The sequence below is a fragment of the Aulonocara sp. 'chitande type north' Nkhata Bay genome, linkage group LG13 (assembly GCF_057382095.1).
Source record: "Aulonocara sp. 'chitande type north' Nkhata Bay isolate Kocher_YH1m ecotype deep benthic linkage group LG13, A_spYH_male_GT1.1, whole genome shotgun sequence".
Taxonomy (NCBI): Eukaryota; Metazoa; Chordata; class Actinopteri; order Cichliformes; family Cichlidae; genus Aulonocara; species Aulonocara sp. 'chitande type north' Nkhata Bay.
In genome coordinates this window covers 9362730-9381989 of record NC_141356.1, presented here as the reverse complement: position 1 = coordinate 9381989, position 19260 = coordinate 9362730, and the positions used below count along the sequence as shown (strand labels likewise).

The 19260-nt window shown below is 40.9% G+C and overlaps 1 protein-coding gene across 3 annotated transcripts in view; it reads left to right on the top strand.

Moving 5' to 3' along the window:
• disc1 (DISC1 scaffold protein) overlaps positions 1–19260 on the top strand; it is a 50825-nt gene that overhangs the window by 15038 nt on the left and 16527 nt on the right. For all 3 annotated transcript variants that reach the window (XR_015124379.1, XM_086258597.1, XM_086258595.1), the window contains 4 exons: positions 3175–3229; positions 6024–6126; positions 6302–6490; positions 15928–15988. Coding sequence is in view for 2 of the 3 variants with exons in the window: in XM_086258597.1 (XP_086114723.1) it covers positions 3175–3229; positions 6024–6126; positions 6302–6490; positions 15928–15988 (408 nt within the window). In the remaining variant the exon portion in view is untranslated. The remainder of the gene's footprint in view (positions 1–3174; positions 3230–6023; positions 6127–6301; positions 6491–15927; positions 15989–19260) is intronic.

The window sequence follows — 19260 nt, the reverse complement described above, 5'->3', positions numbered from 1 at the left end:
TTAATATTACTCAAAATGTGCAGTAGAAGCCAGATTTGTATTTAATATTACTTTGATAAAAATATGAAAATATCAATTAATTTGGGCAAAATTAGCCACAGTAATGATAATTTAACCTTGTGCAAGATCTTGGTGTGGTTACTATGCATAAAGCATTTGTTTAGTACAAGTCTGTCAGATGTGCTCACTTCTTATGCAGTGGTCAGTATTTGTATTTGTGCAATACCTGGAACGGCCAGGTGGGGCTGCTATAGAGCTGCAAATGCTGGTGACCATGCAACAGTCTGTCCATAGGGTTTTTTTTCTCTTTCATCATGTTACATACATTTAATTAGCCCATTTTGAAGTTGATGTGTCAGTGGCGATCTGCTGTTTCTAAGTCATCGCCTCTCAGCTTCATCCATCCTTAGACAAAGTGGCACTTTGAATAAATCTTTCAGCAGAATTGTCAAAATCACACCATCACGTTTCAACCAAATCAACACCTCCAGTAACAGCACAGAAGACACCTAGCCTTGCATTTACATGAATCATTACCCTTTTTATCAGCTTACAGGCAAAATTGCTCACTTTGTTCGGTGATCGACAGATCTGCCCATGCAGCACTGGATGCCTATTGTTCCTGGAGAGGTTCAGCTCATGTATTTCAAGTCTTTATAAACAAAAGCCACTGACAAATGGATGTAATGTAAAGCAGTTTGCAGCCCTTTAGGAGTAACTTGTTTCTTAGATTCAGAGAGGACAGCTAGTTTCTTATCCCACGTGCCTTCAGTCTTCTTCTCTCACACCTGCTTGAACCTGCTTTGAATTTTAATGGCTTTTTTCTTAGATGCTAACGATCACTTTGCATCATATCCTCTGAAGTTAATAGCTTGCAAGGGAGCACTGTGGAAAGCCTCTCCATCTTGCCACTCGTTAGAAAGACATGTAAATTGTACTTATCGCCTTCTTGGCGGTGTGACCCACCACCACTGGCATAATTTGATATCTGGCTTATTCTCACCCCGGCTGAAACGCATTTATTCTCGTTGCTGATTGAAATTGCGACCTCAGATTGGATATTCAGCTGCACATCTGTGGGTGGCTTGCCACGGGTCACCGTGATGATTGTGTTGCAGTCGCCCCTTTTCCAAACAACACAGGATATTTCTGTCTCGTATCAGGTTTTTTTCCACACGAATACTGAATTAAAGAAATCCACTCGGCGCTATAAGACTGATGTTCAGAGACAACATTTAACTCTGACTCACTCTGAGCATCAGCTTGAATAACATGGAGTGGACATAATGATTTTTGTGAGACAATTGGGACTGTCTCAAGGTGACTGTACTGTGCATAATGGATTTTATGCTCATTTTTCTCCATCTTGTAATTGATTTAGATCTGTCACCAAGTAGTGTGACCTTAATGGGTTGTCCTGTTTTCCCTTATTGTCTGAAATATTGGGCTAGAGTTGAATCCAACAGGCCAGTTAAAGAAAACACAAATATTGAGCCATATTTTACAATGGAAGGTGTTTTTCAGGTTTAGTCTTCTCTTTATTTTGATGTAGTTTATTTCAGGTCAGTATTCCAAAAAGGGGCACACTCGCTCACAGCGTTTCTCTTTCTTACGCTAAAGTAAGCCACCCAGATGCAGGCTCAAGCTTCACTGGTTACAGCATTTGATTCCAAATGCAAAATTTAAAGCTCGTGTCCTCACAATGCAGGTCTCTTATGCTCGTGTTTGCACACAGTATCAGCTTATATGTATTTTTTTACAACCTAAGATGAACAGTGTTCAAAGAACTTACTCTGTATGGAGATACCCACAAGTCTTTTATCTTCTGTATGCCAAGATGTTTAAGAAGCTAAGAGAGGTAAGAAAGTCTTAAGCTAACCCACATGAACTTGAAAATTGGTGGTGATGGTATGGCCTGAGCTCTTAGGAAGACATTCTTGTAATTTCTTTAAGTAGTCTTCAATATAGTTCTCCAAGCTTCTTTAAGGACTACTTTGGATCTTGGCTGCCTTTTTGTTTTGTTTTTTGTAAAGATGATCCCACAACTCTTCATTAATGTTGAGGTCTGGGCTACAGGGAGGCCAATCCATGACTGATAGTGTTCCAATGTGTGTTTCTCTATCTAGGTATGTTTTTATTGCACTGGCGGTGTGTTTGGGATGATTGTCATGCTGAAAAATGAAGCTGTTGCCAATCAGACGCTTTCCAGATTACATGGCCAATCAAAATCTGATGGTACTTTCCTGCGTTTATAATTCCATTCCCATCACCACTGGCTGAAATGTGGCCATACACCATGACGGAGCCTCCACTGTGTTTTACAGCTGGCTTTAGACACTCACTGTTGTACTTCTCTCCTCACCTCCTTCGTATATGCTGATGAAGACCTTTTGCCAATGAAACTTTCTTCTTTAACTATCTAGATCAACAGTTATATGTTTGCAACATCTTGCTTTCTCTTTAACTTGTCAAGGTTTTTAAGGACACTGCACACTATGTCTGCACACTAAGTTTTTGGCTAAAAGTTCTTTGTAAGTCACCTTGTTGGTGCAACTATTCAACTAAACAAATGTGAACAAATGATGCGTTTTCATGACAGGCTGCTATGTTATCATATGTGTAGAGTACAACACTGGTTCAGACCTTAAATTAGATTTATTTTTTTGTCCGTGAATGATTCATAAGTCAGTTTTAAGTGGCTTAACAAATAAAAAGCTGTTCCTCTGAGAGTGGTCAGGTAAAAGGACTGGATAAAATGATAAAAATATGGCCAATGTCTAAAGAAAGACCTTGAAAGACCTTTAGACAGCCAGGAGAACGATTCCTCAAGAACACGTTAAAAGACTGCAATCTAGATAATTAGCTGCAAAATATAAAGAAATGTCTCACTTTTGTGCATGGCTGAACTGGTCGTTGAATATTTGCTCCCATCCACTGGACAAACACTCTCAAGACTGTCCTTTAAAAAGTTATCCAAGGTTCAGTTTGATAGTTGTTAGTTTGCAAACCGTTAAGCGATTAGCTGCCAGATGAGTAGAAGCTAAAAAAACCCAAAAAAAACAAAAATCTAGATTGGAACAGGAGATATCATATTGATAACTCCCGATTTCATCCCCAAAATGGAAAAAATTACCTTTAGTCCTGCACTGTGACATTTATGTTTTTATTTTGCAGACTCCAGGAGCAGGAGCAGGCATTAAATCTGTCCATTAAGGAAGCCACTGCTAAGGTAAGCCACTGTTCCGCTGACTTGATTTATTCTATATCATCTCATTCTCTTCTCAGCATGTCGACGATGACTGAATGTGTGTGAATATCTAATAAGCAGTAAGTCAAAATACACATTATGTGTCTTGTGCGAGCTTTGGTGTTTTTAATATATGTACTAAATGTCAGTGTCTGTATTCATGAGCTTGTTTCTCTTTGACAAGGCAGTAAACTCTCCAGTTTTTTTGCAAGAGTCACAGGAGTTGTCATTTTGAATAAATCCTCCCTAAATTCTAAATCATCCGTAAAATTATTACAACACCTGATGATGAAAAAGCTGTCCGATTTGCTTAAATGCACACTTTTAAAATCAACTAAATGAGTAAAACATGGCTAACGTAGTGATTTGAAGCCCGTGTCCATTGTTTGTGTGTTTACCTGGGTTTGCATGCTGCTGTATAACTAGAATTCACTCATGCTTATCAAGGGTTTGCTTTTCCTTTGTGCTTCCTGCACAAAGGAGGCACAAAGCTGCACACGGTGTAATCAGAAGACCATAAGAAGCAAAAACTTGATTTGGATGTAGCAGCGGTTCCTGTTAATGTTGAGATTTTGCACCACTTCTGTGCTGCTACTGCATTTAGATCTCTCTTGCACATATGCATCAGTACAGACGCTAAATGTGCCGTGAGAGCGGTCAGTGTCTGTCTCAAACTGACCTGAATTTTTCATGTCAAAGATGGTCACTGGTGATGAGAACTGAGTCAAATAGTCTCGGGTATGACTTTCAACATGGAGTTCATGTTGTTCAACTGTAAAATCCTGAGGCATCTGCAAGAGTACATGTAGAGCAAACAACGTCAGCTTTAGTGTGTTTCAGTGTACCACACTGGGTTCTAAAAACTCTAATCCCCACATCTGTTTACCTGCAACGTCTCTCCTCTTCCCCAAAAAGCAATTCATCATTTGGGGCTGCTTGGCAGTGCGTGTTGTCAGATTGACACTTTTAGGGTGAGATCCAAACCATGAGCTCATCTATACCTTGCTAGTACTGGATGATGTTGGACATCCATTAGCCTTTATTCTTTGTAGCACAGATTCAACAAGCTGCTGGAAACATTTCTCTGAGATTTTGGTCCATATCGACATGACGGCATCACACAGTTGCTGCAGATTTGTCGGCTGCACATCCACGATGTGATTCTCATGTTCCGCCACAACCCAGAAGTGCCCTACTGGATTGAGCTCTGGTGACTGTGGAGGGAATTGAGTACAGAGAACTCACTGCCATGTCCACGAAACCAGTTTAAGATGATGTGATCTTTGTCACATATGTTATTCTGCTGGAAGCAACCATTAGAAGATGGACACACTGGTTATAAAAAGGTGAGCGTAGTCAGCAACAGTACATGCTCAGTTGGTAATAAGGGGACCAATCTGGGCTAAGAAAATATCCTCCATATTATTACACTTCACAACATCGCTTTCCTGTTCTTAGCTGACCATTTCGTTCACCCAGTGTGGTCTTCTGCTGTTTTTGCCCATATGCTTCAAGGTGAATGTGTTGTGTTCAGAGAGGCTCTTCTGTATACCTTTCTTTGTGATGAGTGGTTATCTAAGCTATTGTTGTCATCCTCTGTACTTTGGCATATTCATTCGGACATATGCTGCTTACTAGTTATTTTCTTTTTTTCAGATATTTTTATCCAGAAACTACAGAGTTAGCTCTGTAAAGCTACTGTCACTGAGTCTTTCAGAAAGCCATCATCAAATCACTGATTGATGTTGCCGCTGCACCTGAAAGAAATGTCGTGGGTTTCTACCCAGATATACATTTACCATCATCACAAAGTGCCCATTGTTAAGCTAAAATGAGAAGTTTGGTTCCAAGATGATATATTCACCAAGTGGAAAATTGCTCACCTGCTGTGACAAAATGATTGCTGACATGAAAGTAACTTTTTTGAAATTGACAAATAGCCTGATGTTTTGAAATTAAATCAGCGATGTCAGAATTTCTACAGTTTGAAAAAGCACTCAAAAAATATTTTCACTTCATGTAATGCATGAAATAAAATTATACAAGCCTGTTTGGGGAAAAAAAAAAATCCGCTTTCTACATTTCTGTGCGGAGAAAACTCTCCGGGGATGTTCTGCCTCGGAAATAACAGTCTATTTGACTGCCTTTTCAAAGTGTTGCACATAACTGTGTCAGATTTAAGGAAAACATGCGTCAGAAAATCTGGATCCAAATCTCTTTGAGCAGTGAAAATAAAGAAAAACAGTTCCTAAAAAGAAGGAAGCGGATTGTGGGGATTGTAGCTGTGGTTCAAAGTGTATACAATGGAAATAACAGAGGTTTAAAGGACAGGGTGAGGGCAGATGAGGGCCAGACGGGCTGATGGAGACCATCAGCTCCTTTGTGAATACTCAGGGCTGAGGTGCCGCATCCCCATCAGGCTGTGACATTCAGGGGCCTTTTCCTCTCTGACTTTCTAATGATATCTTTTATGAGGATTTCACATTTTCCAGTCTGTCCATGTGAAAGGAGAAGCACTCTCTTTCTTTCTAAAGGTTATAGACAAAGGTAACACATCGGCGTTGATGCTCTGCTGTGTATTCAAAGCAGAGCGAACACAGAAGGACGGAAATGAATTTGTAAGGTCTTGTAAGAATGAGTGTCAAAAAGAAAATGAAAGTGGAATTGGAAATGAGCTTTGCCTCCTGTGGGATCCATGTGTCTGCGAAGGTTTTGTTAGTTACCGCCCTCCCCCCCTGCTCTCTCCTCTGCATGTTCCTCTCTTTCTTTTCCTCAGGTGGTCATGAGTCAGAGACTGGGCAGCAGCCTAAGGAGGAAAGTCAGTGAGACTGAAACACAGCTTTTGGCACTACATGAAGCCAAACTGGCAGCCATCTCAGGTAACTTTCCACTCAACCACACCCCACTACATCCCTGCTGCATTACCCTTTTTTTTATTTACCCCATTTACTTGGCTCACCCACCATTAGCCTCACTTAATTACGCTATTAATGATCAAGAAGCTCGTTAATGGACGTTGTAAGCATAATGTGCTCCTGTGGTGCACCGGTGCAGGTAATGACTTCAGCAGTGCTAAGGAACTGAAAGCAGAGATGAAGGCGGTGTACCTGGAGCGGGACCGACTTGAGGCTCTGGCCAAGAGGCTGCACAGCCTCAGCTCAGGGAGCAGCCAGGAGCTCGCCAGGATGAAGGAGCAGCGGCAGCAACTCAGACAGGAGCTGGAGCAGAGGGAGGCCCAGCATGGTGAGTGGCAGAGGCTACCCAGTATGACTGACAACATCAAACCCTTGTCTTTACTATTGATTAATTAATATATAAATCTACAACACTGTTACTTTATTCATTTTTTTTTCTACAAGGAGCAAGACTTTATCACAATTTTTAAAAAGTGGTCTCGAGCAATAGTTCTGCAGGTTTTTCTTTGGGCGTTGGCTGCTTTTTCCTTCATTTTCAGTCCAGTCCTTGTACCTGATCACTTAACACTGAACTACAAATCACTGAAGCTTAAAAACTGTGCCTAACGGTGCAAAGGATGAACCATTGTTGTGCCTACACATAACAAACAACTTAGCATGAGAACACAGTTTGAAGGGCATAAAATAGTATTTCTGCACTAACAATTGAAATTGAAATTTTTATTTTTTATTTTTTATTTTTTTTATTTCAGTCAACAACAACAACAACAACAACAAAAAAGGAATACGCTGAAGCCTTATGGCTTATACTTATCCTATCCCTTACCCCCATAGAAATAATCAAATCCTTAACCAAGAAAATAAATAACATTGATAAATAAGTTGTATAACAGTTTGAAAAGAAATCAATGATAAATCAAGAAATTAAATCAACACAAAAAAATGTTAACAAACCAAATTTCTATAAACTTGTATAATACTAATTTTTAAAATCTTCCTGAAGAATGACAAAGAAAAACACATCGTCAGTTCATCATTAAGTCCATTCCATAATTTCACTCCCAAAACTGACACACATCTATACTTAACATTGGTTCTCACTTTAGGCATTTCAAACTTATAAGACCCCCTCAAATCATATTTTCCATCTCTTAGTTGAAACATACTTAAAATACAAATTGGAACATTCTTTTTCATCACACGATATATCATTTCTAAAGTTTTAGAATATATAATGTCCATGAATTTTAACATAGATGATCCTACAAAAAAACTGGTTGGTGGACTCCCTATATCCAACTTTATTTATTATTCTAATAGCTCTTTTTTGCAATTTAAATATTGAATCCAAATATGTTTTGTATGTGTTCCCCCAAATTTCTGCACAGTAGGTCATATAAGGCAAACAAAGGGAAGTATACAATAAATAAAGGCAGTTCTTATTCAAAAAATCTCTTGTTTTATAAAGAATAGAAATAGACTTGGATAATTTTCGTTTCACATGTTCTATGTGGGGCTTCAAACAAAGTTTATCATCAATAATTACTCCTAACAATTTTGTCTCATTTACTACCTCCAAATAACATAAATTTTGTTTTACTTTCATTCAATGATAGTTTATTAAATACAAACCATCTATTTAACTTTATGAGTTTTGTTTCCACTGTTTTCAGTAATTTCTTTATGTCTTTTCCTGAGCAAAATAAGTTTGTATCATCAGCAAACATCACATATTTTAAAGATTCCCAAGAAGCCGTTAGCTGGAATCTTAGCATATTTCAGTATGCTGCTGGATAAAAGAAAGAATTAGGCATAAAAACTGTGTACAGTAGATGAACAGGATCTAAACACGGTATGTCCTTAGAAAAAGACCTGACACAGGACCTGTGAGGAACATCTGGCCCTTCAATTTATCCAGCTGCTGAAGCCTCATCAGAAATGGCCTCCATGAAAGGGTGGCTGTCAAGAGGAGGGAAACAGTCCAGTCAAACATTGACTTTCAGGCTTGTTAGAACTGTACAGAGTCTGTTTTGGGCTTATATTCTGTATTTCCATGTGTAGATTTCAATAAACTGCTGCATCTTTTGCCCATTATGGTATTACTTAAAAATCTATGTAGATATATGAATTTATATAATTTGTTGAGAAGATAAATCTCACACAGGTGAATATTAGCATACAGTTAGATTAATAAAATGTTCCTACTAGCTCCAGTAAGGCTCTACATGAAGTATAACTTCTTGTTTATTTTGTACCAAACTGAAATGTAAAAAATTACCATTCGGTTTAATGGGGGATTAAATCTGAAGTAGGGGCTAGATAGAAACCACTTTGGTTCCACACATAAAATTCCAGTTAATTTTATTTGCATATGCAGGATTCTGTGGCTCATAGTTGCAGCTTTTACAACAAAAAGTGTCCTGGTTAAATCGTTAGCACAAAAGAGTAAGAACTGTGCTAAATAAGCAACAGGTTTTTGGAGAAAAGCTCCAGAGTACACACTTATGACCATAAAATCTATATCGCAATTTTAGTTTTAGAATTCCTGAGGCGTGATTAACCACAAAACATCCAGTCAGTGAGCTCAGGAGTCACTTTCATGCTTCTTAAGAGGAAAAACCTTCGGTGTTAATAAAACTAAGAGCGCTGCTTGCTTAAATGAATCCTTTCCTCCAGCCCTCTATCAGAAACAAAAATGAATAAAACTGGTCGAAGGAACATATCGATATGTTTGAATTATAATTATAAAGCTGGTGTGAGCAGTATTTTTTTTTAATACACAAAACTAACACATTGCTTTTCAAGTTGACATCATATTGTCATTCATTCAGATTATGTTTCTGGCCTTCAGCTAGCACAGCTGCCTGCCCTTAGGTGCTCGGCAGGTTGTGTACACTTTGCCTTCTATGATTTTTGGGGGTTTTTTGTTGCTGAGAACAGCTGTCTGCTGCATCTGGAAACAAGCCTGATTCGAGCAGCAAGAGTGAACGAAACCTGTACAATAAGACAAAAATCTGAAAAACTGTGAAAAAGCTCAAGAAACAAAAAGTCAGCTTAAGGAATGTTTGTGTAATAATTCTCTTTGGGACATTACATGTACACATTTGTTCCATTGTTAACATACAAACAGTTATTATAGTAGCTTAGAATAAACATTTTAAAGCATGAATATGAATAAGTGCAGCATTACCTGAAACAGCGCTGTTCTTTTTTTCCCTGCCCACTGAGGCGTGAAAGCGTTTGTTGTGTACTTGAAAGGCGCCTCTCTTTTTCTTTGAATACACTTTTTAAATATCAGTTCAAAATGTGAATCATGAGAGCTCTTTGAAAGACAAGTCGCCTCTTGATGTTGCTCCACACTGTGAGAGGACATCAATGAACAATGACTTTTTCTCCCAAATGAAGCAAAAGTGATCTGCTGTCAGCGGGGGAATCGGCTTCAAACGAGTTACCAGCAAGGATTGGCAGTCGCGAAGAGGCGAGGTGGCGAGGGTGGTGCGAGGGAATTGAGCTTTAATTGTGTAAAGTTAGCCGGTTACCTTCGAGCCAGTGTGCGCAGACATGATGCATCAGCGTTCACACGCTCTCCAACTCGATTAAGATCTTAAGGAACGGGGGCTTGTCTTTTTAAAAAAATTTTAATTCTTTTTTTTAGGGTTCAGTCTTTAGATTGATTTGGCGCGTGGGCATTTGGTAGAGATCTAAATGGATTTTGACGGCACCACCTGCAGTGGTACTCTCTCTAGTCCATCAGTCACAGGGAGATTTCTAAAAAAGGTCACTTCCCTCACTGAGACACGCAGACGGGAGGATGAGGGGAGGGCGGGAGAGGGGGGGGTGGTGAAGTGATGGGGCTAGAGCAGGAAGTGAAGCGGCATCAGACTGAAGCTAATGCTACAACCTCCCATCTACCATATGCTGTTACCCAGATCATAAAGATTTGTGGCTGGAGCTTCACATTTAATGCTATTGTCCTGTCCTGAATGCACCCTTTCCTGTCACTAGGGGGCACCCTTTTATTTTTGTACTCCATTGTTCAGGCTTAGTTGCATGAAGTTTTTAGGGGGTTGTATAGTAATGCATAGACTTGCTATTTTAGTACATCCAGTCTATAATTGTATATCATTATAGGAGAAAGCAGCTCTTTTCATTTCAAAGTGATTATGTTTCATCGACCTCCACTGGATTTTTGTTGTGGAAGCACACCCAAGAACACCTCGGTCTGCTTGACAGCCAGGGATAACACTGATCTCTTCCATGACAAGCATCACCACGTTCACCTCAGCAGCCTAAACGCAGCGTGCGTGTGTGCCTCATCTTGAATAATGTAGCTCTGCAGGCTGGGAAACCAGTGGTACGAAACTGCGGCGGCTAAACAAAGGATTTGGAGTCAGGTGGTAACACGTCACAGAGAAGACGGCAAGTTAATGATTGGTTGCGCGGCGTGCTCAAACGCTCAAGTGGGCGCACACAATATGGCAGCAGGCGCAATTTCAAAATGTGTTGCTGACACCAAGCAAGGGGCTCATTAAACTGTCATCCTATTTGGTAATAAGGGGTTGGCACACACTTGCTGGAAACTGATAGCCCACCAACAGCACATTACCATTTCTTTAGCTGGAGGGGATTAGAAATTACTGTCTAAGTCAAAGCCAAGATGGCCATCCTTTTAGGTTTCCGAGGCATTTCTAGCACGCGCGCTTGTGGTATTAGTGTCATCCCGTACAAAGAAAACAGCATGCCCATTGTCATCGCGTGAGCTCCGAGGCAATGAATAGTCCTGCTGATGCCATGTAAAGATAGAAATTCATCAACAAGCTGAAGCCACACAGCTTCAGCTTGTTGAGTGCTTGCGGTGTGGGGGCTTTTTGGCCTGGGAGCCATTATGTCCCTAATTGCCGTTGGCACGTTTGCTGATGAATACCACAGCCATTATGGCCAGAGGTTTGATTCCCCGCTGAGAGTATAATTTTGTCCCCAAGAGAGATCTCGAGCGACGCTAAATTTACAAATAAATAATTGAAGAGCTGAATAAGATGCGTAAATGACCCCCAGTAGTGAGGACTTTCATATGGGGAAAGCTGCATCAGACTGTGCTCCTCTTCATTTAGCCAAGTAGTGTGGTAATGCCTGTTCACTGCCATTGTTACAATGCCAGCAGTTCTCTTGTTTTCTGCTTCACGCGGCTCAACTGGAACCCATTTAATTACTGTACCAGCTATTGTTTCTCCATACAGCTCCTGTTGCTCGTGCCGTAGTTTAAAGCCAGTCAGTTCGAACCCAACTGTGCGGTGCTAGTCGGATTTAAGTGCACATCAATACAAGTCACTCTGTGTTATTAGACAAATGCAATTTTCTCTTACAGTAAAGGCGAGGACACATATGATTTATTCATAGCTCTGGCTCTTTTAGGGTGCTTCTGTTGAGAACATGATGGAATGTGTGACAGCTCTTCTCTGAAGAGCATCTGAGTGATTGAGAGCGGCACGGTGGTTAAGTGGACTTGGGGGGGGGGGAAGGATGTTTTTTGGTCTTTGTCTCTGAAGTTTCAGCAATATTGAGTATTTTTTTCTTCCTGTCATTCCATTATGAATTTATCATTGAAAGAATTACTGCAAAAACACAATTGACTGAGGTACCACTCCAATCAGGCTCCGTCAATCAATCAATCAGGTCTTTTCTTCAATTACATACCGCTGAAACAAATGTTTTATATCCCTACTGTGCCTTCCTTCTCTTCTACGTGCACTGCAAACACGGTAAAGCTCAAAAAATGTTGCAGCTGTTTGGTTTGGGATGTAACGCCAGACTGTCAGTCCACCACACTGGCTCACACTGAAAGCAGCCGACTTTCCATCTTGTGGAATTACTTGGTATTTCTGTAATATTGTATTTTTTAATTTCCCCTAAAACGACTGGAGTTTCTAAGTATATTTATCTCATGAGCCACAAATTTGCAGCTAAACGAAAACACCAGAGTAAGATGATATATTGCTCGCATATACAAGTGGGAGATGATGGGGGGGAAGATGCATTTTAGTGAAAATGTACTAACCCGGAGTTCCAAGAGGAAACCCGGGGAATAATAGGATGCATGTTTAATGGGGCGGAATTGTTGAGCTGGTGAAGCGTTGAGAGTGCTCTGCACTTTTTTGGGAGACTTCCTCATTGCCGAGGAATGTTGCTTCTTGGATTCAGTTGTCAAAAACAAAAAATATATTTGCAGCTTGCTTCAGTAGAAATATAGTTTAGAGCCTCTTCTAAACAGTTTCTATTTACTGACATACAATGACAGTGAGCATTTCTTAAGATTTCAGCTGAGCAGTTTAGCACCCATCACTTAAAAAAGACCAAAACACAACCCAACTACAGTTTTGCACACACCCAATTACTTGTCAAGTGATTCTTTTTGTTGTGCATTCAAGCACAACCCAACAATATGCTCCGCTATGCCAGCTGCAATCTGTGCATGCTACAGCTAGAGCATCATGGGTGATTGAGCATCTGTCCTATATCAGGCTGTCCCTCCGTCAGCTCTGCTGCTGTTAGGTTCAGGTATATATGGTGGGAGTGGCTCCATATGCCTACTGCGTGTTTGTGTTTTACCTGCAGCGCTGTCACACTCAGACAGACCTAGCCAAGCTTAAACACATTCATCACAGTCAGTGCCTTCAGCTCAATTACAGACACACAGTTTTGTCTTCTGCCTTATTATTGCACAGGCTTTTATAACAAGCATGTCACCGGTGCTCTGTTAGCGCAGAGCCGCCTCTAATTTGTTTGACAACAAGAAGGCCTCACAGACGTTTGGGTGCTTTTGTTGTTAAGGCGCTGAAGAAATGACCGCATTATTCACTTAGAGTTGGAGAGCTCTTTGAATGCTCGTGATGCAGGAGGCACTGAAAACACCTTGCCTATATTAACTTTTTTCTGTAAAACCCATAACTGTGATTGAGTTTTGAAATTTTAAGTTCTGTCTATTATTGAATATTCTCTGCTTGACTTTTGGTTTCACCATGTGTCTATTCTTAGCTTTTCTTAGTTTTATTTTCATCATATTTTGTAGCCTAGTTATTGTTAATATTTATGGACATGATTTATAGGTGACTCCTGGAGTTTCCGTTTATTCTTTTTCCTCTCTGGATAAATCTCCATCTCTGTTTGGTGATGTCCTGTTTTACTTTGTTCATCTCTTATTTGTGTGCATTGTATTTAGTTTTATCCTGTTTCATTAGTCTCTGACTAATTTCAGCTGTGTCTTGTCACCCTGGCGTTTCCGATTTTCCTGATTCCCTGTGTCTATTTAAAGCCTCAGTTTGTTTTAGTTCTCTGTTGTGTCATGCTGTTGGACTGCGGACTTCCTCTTGTGTTTTCTGGTCTGCGTGTCTGTTTGTTTTACCAGGCCTTGGATTATGTGCTCCACCTAAATAAAAAGTCTTTTTTTGCATTTCCTGAGCTCATTCTGCTCTTTGGGTCCCTTATCAGGACACACTGACAGAAACTTTGTAAACTCTGCTACAGTTGTGACATCCTGCTTCATAGGTTTGTCTGTCACATCAGAGTTTGTAACCATCAGACTCGTCTTTTTCTGTCTTAGAGTGTTAGAGCTATTTAGCTGAAGCAATTTAGCTTCGATTAGTCTAACAAATTCTGATTCATATATAAAGCAAATGACATTGTCGCAGCACCCAGTAACCCATTCTCCACATCCTTCAATGGTGTCTCAGTTCTGCTTGCGTTATGAATGAATGGCCTTTTCGATTTTGGCCGGGGTCTTTGACAGCAATCAGTGATGTTTAATGCCTGCTGAGATCACTAGTGTGAAGGGAGTCTGAGCTCATGAATTTCCGATGTGGGCTCTGTGAACGCCTTTGTGAAGTTCCTTCAACACCAAATATGCCACGGCACGCATCAGGGAGTAACAGAGCGACTGTCTTCTTTATGGGCTTTTTAGTGCCGATTTTATTCGCATTGCCTGCCCATGACAGCAGCCTCCCGCAGTCTTACAGGAAGTGGTAATATCACCCAGTGCTCTGGTTCCACTCTGCGCAGGAGGAGGCTCTGCGCGCTTGATTTCTCGTCCCATTCTATAAAGAAAAGATTATTTTTATCTGTCACGCCTGAAAAACCGCCGTAGTTTTACCACTGGTTGGCATGGCGACAGGACGGCGCACTCTCCTCTGTGTATAGCATGGCAAGAAATATTAAGTAAACAGTTAATGCACTTGTGTGTCAATCTCCCACCTTCATCTGTTTCTATCCGTCTTGCTGTTGTTCAAGCTGTAGCTCAGTTTGGCAACTCGCTCTCTGCCAGCTAAAGTCAGGCTTAATGCCCTCCATGTATTATTCAGCGGCTATCTGCTTGCAAGCTGCTTAACAGAGCCAGCGTGAATGGAAGTTGATAGGGGAAGCTCTATCAGGTAGGATAAGATCTCACGTGGCAATTAGAGGGTTGGTAAGTGAGCTGTCTGGTCCACATACAGCAGATATGTGATAGCTTCTCCAGCGGCCTCTGATTGCACAGATTTGGCCACTTTGACTGAAACGAGTAACATCCCTTCCTGTGACTCCCACATTCAAGCCCCCATAAATAACCCAACTAGCTCCATCTCAGCTCATCCTTCAAGTACAGACAGGAGTGTGTGTGTGCGTGTGTGTGTGTGCAAGAGTGTGGAAAGTGTTTGTCACGCTACTGTCGCTGACATTTTCCTTTTCTTCCTGCTGTGCCTGGCCCCGAGAATATGTCACCCCCAAGCTGATGCTGTCTATTAACCACCATCAAGACAATGATGCAAATTGTATTTCAATCTGCAGACTTTGTCTCTGTGTGAGCAGCCTAAGCGGCATCACAAAACATAACAGTTTCCCAATTGTTTTTGGCTTTCCTAGTTCTTCATTAAAGTTTGTATTTTAAGTAGGAGTATGCACTCATGTAAAATATAATCGTACTCCCTTTAAAAAAATTGTTTTTTACCAAATGTTAGATGAAAATTTTACACCATCTGCTCTATATTCAGTATTTTACTATTTTTCTAGACAATAGCTTCCACTTAGAGTAGCCTCATTATTATTGTCTTGCAGTGTCTGTGATCCTTTGACTCCAAGGTGGGAACCAGTGCTCCCTGGTTCCAATGGATTGTTGAGAATGTATAAATGTATAGGAATAGCTATGTTTTACTGAGGAAGAGTAGGAAGGTTTGGATTGTATGTTATAACTCGGGTCTATCTGTCTATAGATATATATAGATAGCATCTATGTTTCCTATTCCTATTGTGCTCAAGGATTGGAAGCTCCTATGGGCAGGGCATATTCTCATGTTTCATACATGAGCTCATTAACGCAGCTCAGTCCTCCTCTCCATCCTGACTACTGCTCAACCAGCCTCCTCAGGCACAACTCACTGCTGGCAGAAGGGCACAGGAAGCAACATAAGCAATCCATCCAACTTCATGCCCCACAGAAAATCTGGCAAGATATAAAGAACTATGCCATGATAAAATCCCCTTTTATCCTTGGGCCATCTACAGTTTTATCCCCTCTGAGAGTAGAGGCAGTGATCTCTCCTCATTTGTGTGTTTGTGTTAAGAGAAAGCCAGCTGCTCCTCTAAAGTGAAGTGTACTGTTGCAGTTTCTCTGCACAATGCCGTCACCAAGTGATGACAACTAACTTTTCTAACATGTATACCATAGCTATTGATGCGTCAATGTTAACAGTATTAGAGGTAACGTGCTGTTGTTCTCTTTGTTCTTTTTTTCTCACTCAGAAAGCCGCCTGAAAGAGAACACCAGCAAGTATATTGAACTACTGGAGGACCGATTGCACAGGTAAGGCTTTTCTGTGCTCTCTGCTTCTTTTTAATACAGACGCGAAGACTCTGTGTTCCTCAGACTAATAAACAAGGAGACGTATATAAAGCAGCAGGCTCCAAGGAATTTCCTCTCACTCCTGCTGTCCTCTAACCAGAGCAACGTCTCCTCAGTGCATCACATCACCTACCACATCATGCTCTCACACCTTTTTTTCATACGCCATTGTCTCCTAGAGCCCCTTCTCACATTGCAGTCTGTCTCTCACCTACACAATTTGTCTTCCTCTTCCCACCTTCTCACATACCTTTTGTACCTTTTTTTAGGCTTTGACATCAACTCATCTCCCACCTTTCCGCTCTTCCTGTGTGTAAACCATTTTAGACAAAACAATATCTTTCTTCTGACTGGTTCATTGTTTCCGTCTGCGAACTCAGAGGTTCTAAATCACAAAGGACAAGTCATGTTACGGGTTGCCACCCATCTCACCTGACTTAAGGAGTGAGCTGAGGAGGTGAGAGTGTGGATCCTGGTGAGCATTTGAGTCCATACAGATGCTTGTGCTTCTTTTATAGTTCAATCACCAGATGGATAGACTCTTTGGCAGACAAACAGCGACTGGCTCTTATTCTACAGGTTGTTGGAGCAATTTTTGTTTTACAGATGGATAAATATAGCTGGTAATGATTTTGTGCACCACATATGAGCTGTTCTTTCCACTCAGTCTATTCTAGTTGTGTTCAGAAGAGAAAAGGTTAGGTGGTATGGGTTTACTTTGAGCTTGCAAAAGCCTTTATTATCACAGACCCTGTTTGTCTACTTGACCTTTGTCTCTGTTTGTGGTGTGTGTAGGGGGGCACAGCTTTGTGTGTTGCATCCTTGGAGAGGCAGGGTCACCTCTTTGGATGAGAGCCAGGACTCAGTGACATACTGCAGGGCTCTTGCTTGTTGAAGGATGCACAGACTGGGGGTCTGAATGGTCAAGGAGCAACATGGTTGCGATCTCAGCGCCCAGCAGGGAATCGTGCCTCAGGACCATCGCTGTCAATAGGGCAGATGGCTGCTTTGTGTTTTGTTTGTATGATGGCAACACTTCTGAGTTTCTAGCAGAGGCATTTGTCAGAGTATTTTAGAGAATGGGATGAATCGCTGCCTAAATATAAAGGACAAAAGAAGGCAAAACGTTTGTTGAGGGCTAGGCACATAGATAGATAGACACACGCACACAACAGATGACAAGCAGCCTACGTAGGATACTATCAAACACAGAAACTGCATAATGAAAGTGTGACACGTTAAAAATATCATCTAAAAACAAGAATAAAATTTAAGACTGAGTATAAAAATGCCAGATGTTACAATACAACTCAGTGGTATCACCAGTGGAGACCTTCTGTCTGTCACCGACAGGCCTTCTGTAAGGAAAGTCTCCGAGCTTAACCTGAGATAACCCTGATGAAACTGACAAGGTTATATATTAAAGTTCTTCAGTGGGCTACAGAAAATGTTATAACAATATAAAACCTTTTCCACAGGCTGAGTGCTGCTCCTCACAGCAACTAAAATTTTCTTCACACGTGTGCCCCATTATACAGCTATAAAAACATCTATAAAATGTTTAAGTCTAAAATCTCCTTTTAATTTTCTTTTACGCAAACCATCTGAGATTACAAATCCTGAAAGCTTAGTACTGCTCCCCGAGGAAACCATCATTAACTACTATTACCAGTAAAACTGGTTTGCAGTGGAGCTGCTATATACTGTGTTCCTGTTTGAACACAGTATATAGTTCCTTTGCTACGAGGGCAGATGATTACATACTGTAAATCATAAGTATTTCCCCCACAGACTCTGCAAAGGGAGGATGTAGACACTATGACCTCAGACACTGATCAGTGAATTGCTTCGAAGCCTCATGTTTGGTGTTATTTTTCATAAGCGAGGGGTGAATCCGACTGAGACACAGAGGATGCTGCTCGGTTGCATGAAAGTGAATTGTACATCACAAGAAGTACAAGTTGCCCTACTTGGACTTTCCCCCAAAGACTTCTTTACTATTGAAGAGTCACCCCCTTCCTGCCATTAGAAAGAGTGCAGATCTGAGACACTTGTGCATGCATCCTTACATCCCTCTTCCTAACTACTTATTTAACTCCATGACTTCCACACTGGCTTCAATTTTCAGAGCCGGGTCAATGATATAGTCACATCACTCTGAAAAAAGAGAATTTCCATTCAAGGACACCTTCTTGGGTGACTGTAAACTAATTTTCTCGGCCATCACATTCTATATTAAATGATTGGCTCTTCAGCCTTAGATTGGCCTCCATGACCAGAGGCGGTCTAGATAAATTCACAAATATAGCTCTGATTTATGGCGTACACCAGTCCCTTCCACCAGCTCCCGCTTGGCACAGTGACACATATTTGCCTTGATTGAATGTGCTGTTTTCCCCACATGTGCATACACCACTAACCCACGCACGCACACACACACACACACACACACACACACACACACACACACACACAGATGCACACATGCACTCATCATCCACTGTAAATGTTATCAGTCAGCTCTAATGTACATTACCATTGATAGAGTACCGTGGTGATGAGAAGTGAGGAGAGGAGGAGGGGAGAAGGGTGGAGAGAGGCAGATTAGTGTGCTGAGATGTCTGGTCTCCGTGGAGACGGATGGTGTTGAAAAAACCAATTATCTTTTCCTTGCTAAAGACTAGAACAGGATGTTAGAACAGCGCAGATGCTGTAAGTGTGTCATCAGAATAAAAAACATTTTATTCAGATTAGCAGCACCACACAGTTGTTTAATACATTTATGCAGATGTTTCATTAGGAAATGCTTCTCGTTTTTGTCCCTCATTTATATATTCATTCTCCTGTAGAGATTTGAGCGGCATATATCATACGCGACGGATACTGGCACAGAAGCCATTAAATGCTGAGATGTATAGTTAAATTGAAGATGCTCTATGAAAATCTAAATGAGAAAAAACTGGGATAAAATGTGCTCCTCTCTTACTTTTAATATACAAATTCTTGAATCCACATTTTTTTTTAAAGTGTTTGGAACACTTAAGCTGGATTTGCCCATCTGGCTCCTGTAAAAACCTCCTCTAGTCATCCACCAAACAAACCCCTCCCAGTCCTCCATCTATCACACCTCCATCGCTATATTATTAACACCTCTCCACAGCTGGTGTTATTTGTGAGGCTAATGTTAAGGCGAAACATTATCACATCTCCTTTCCTTTCTATTGTGTGAAGTC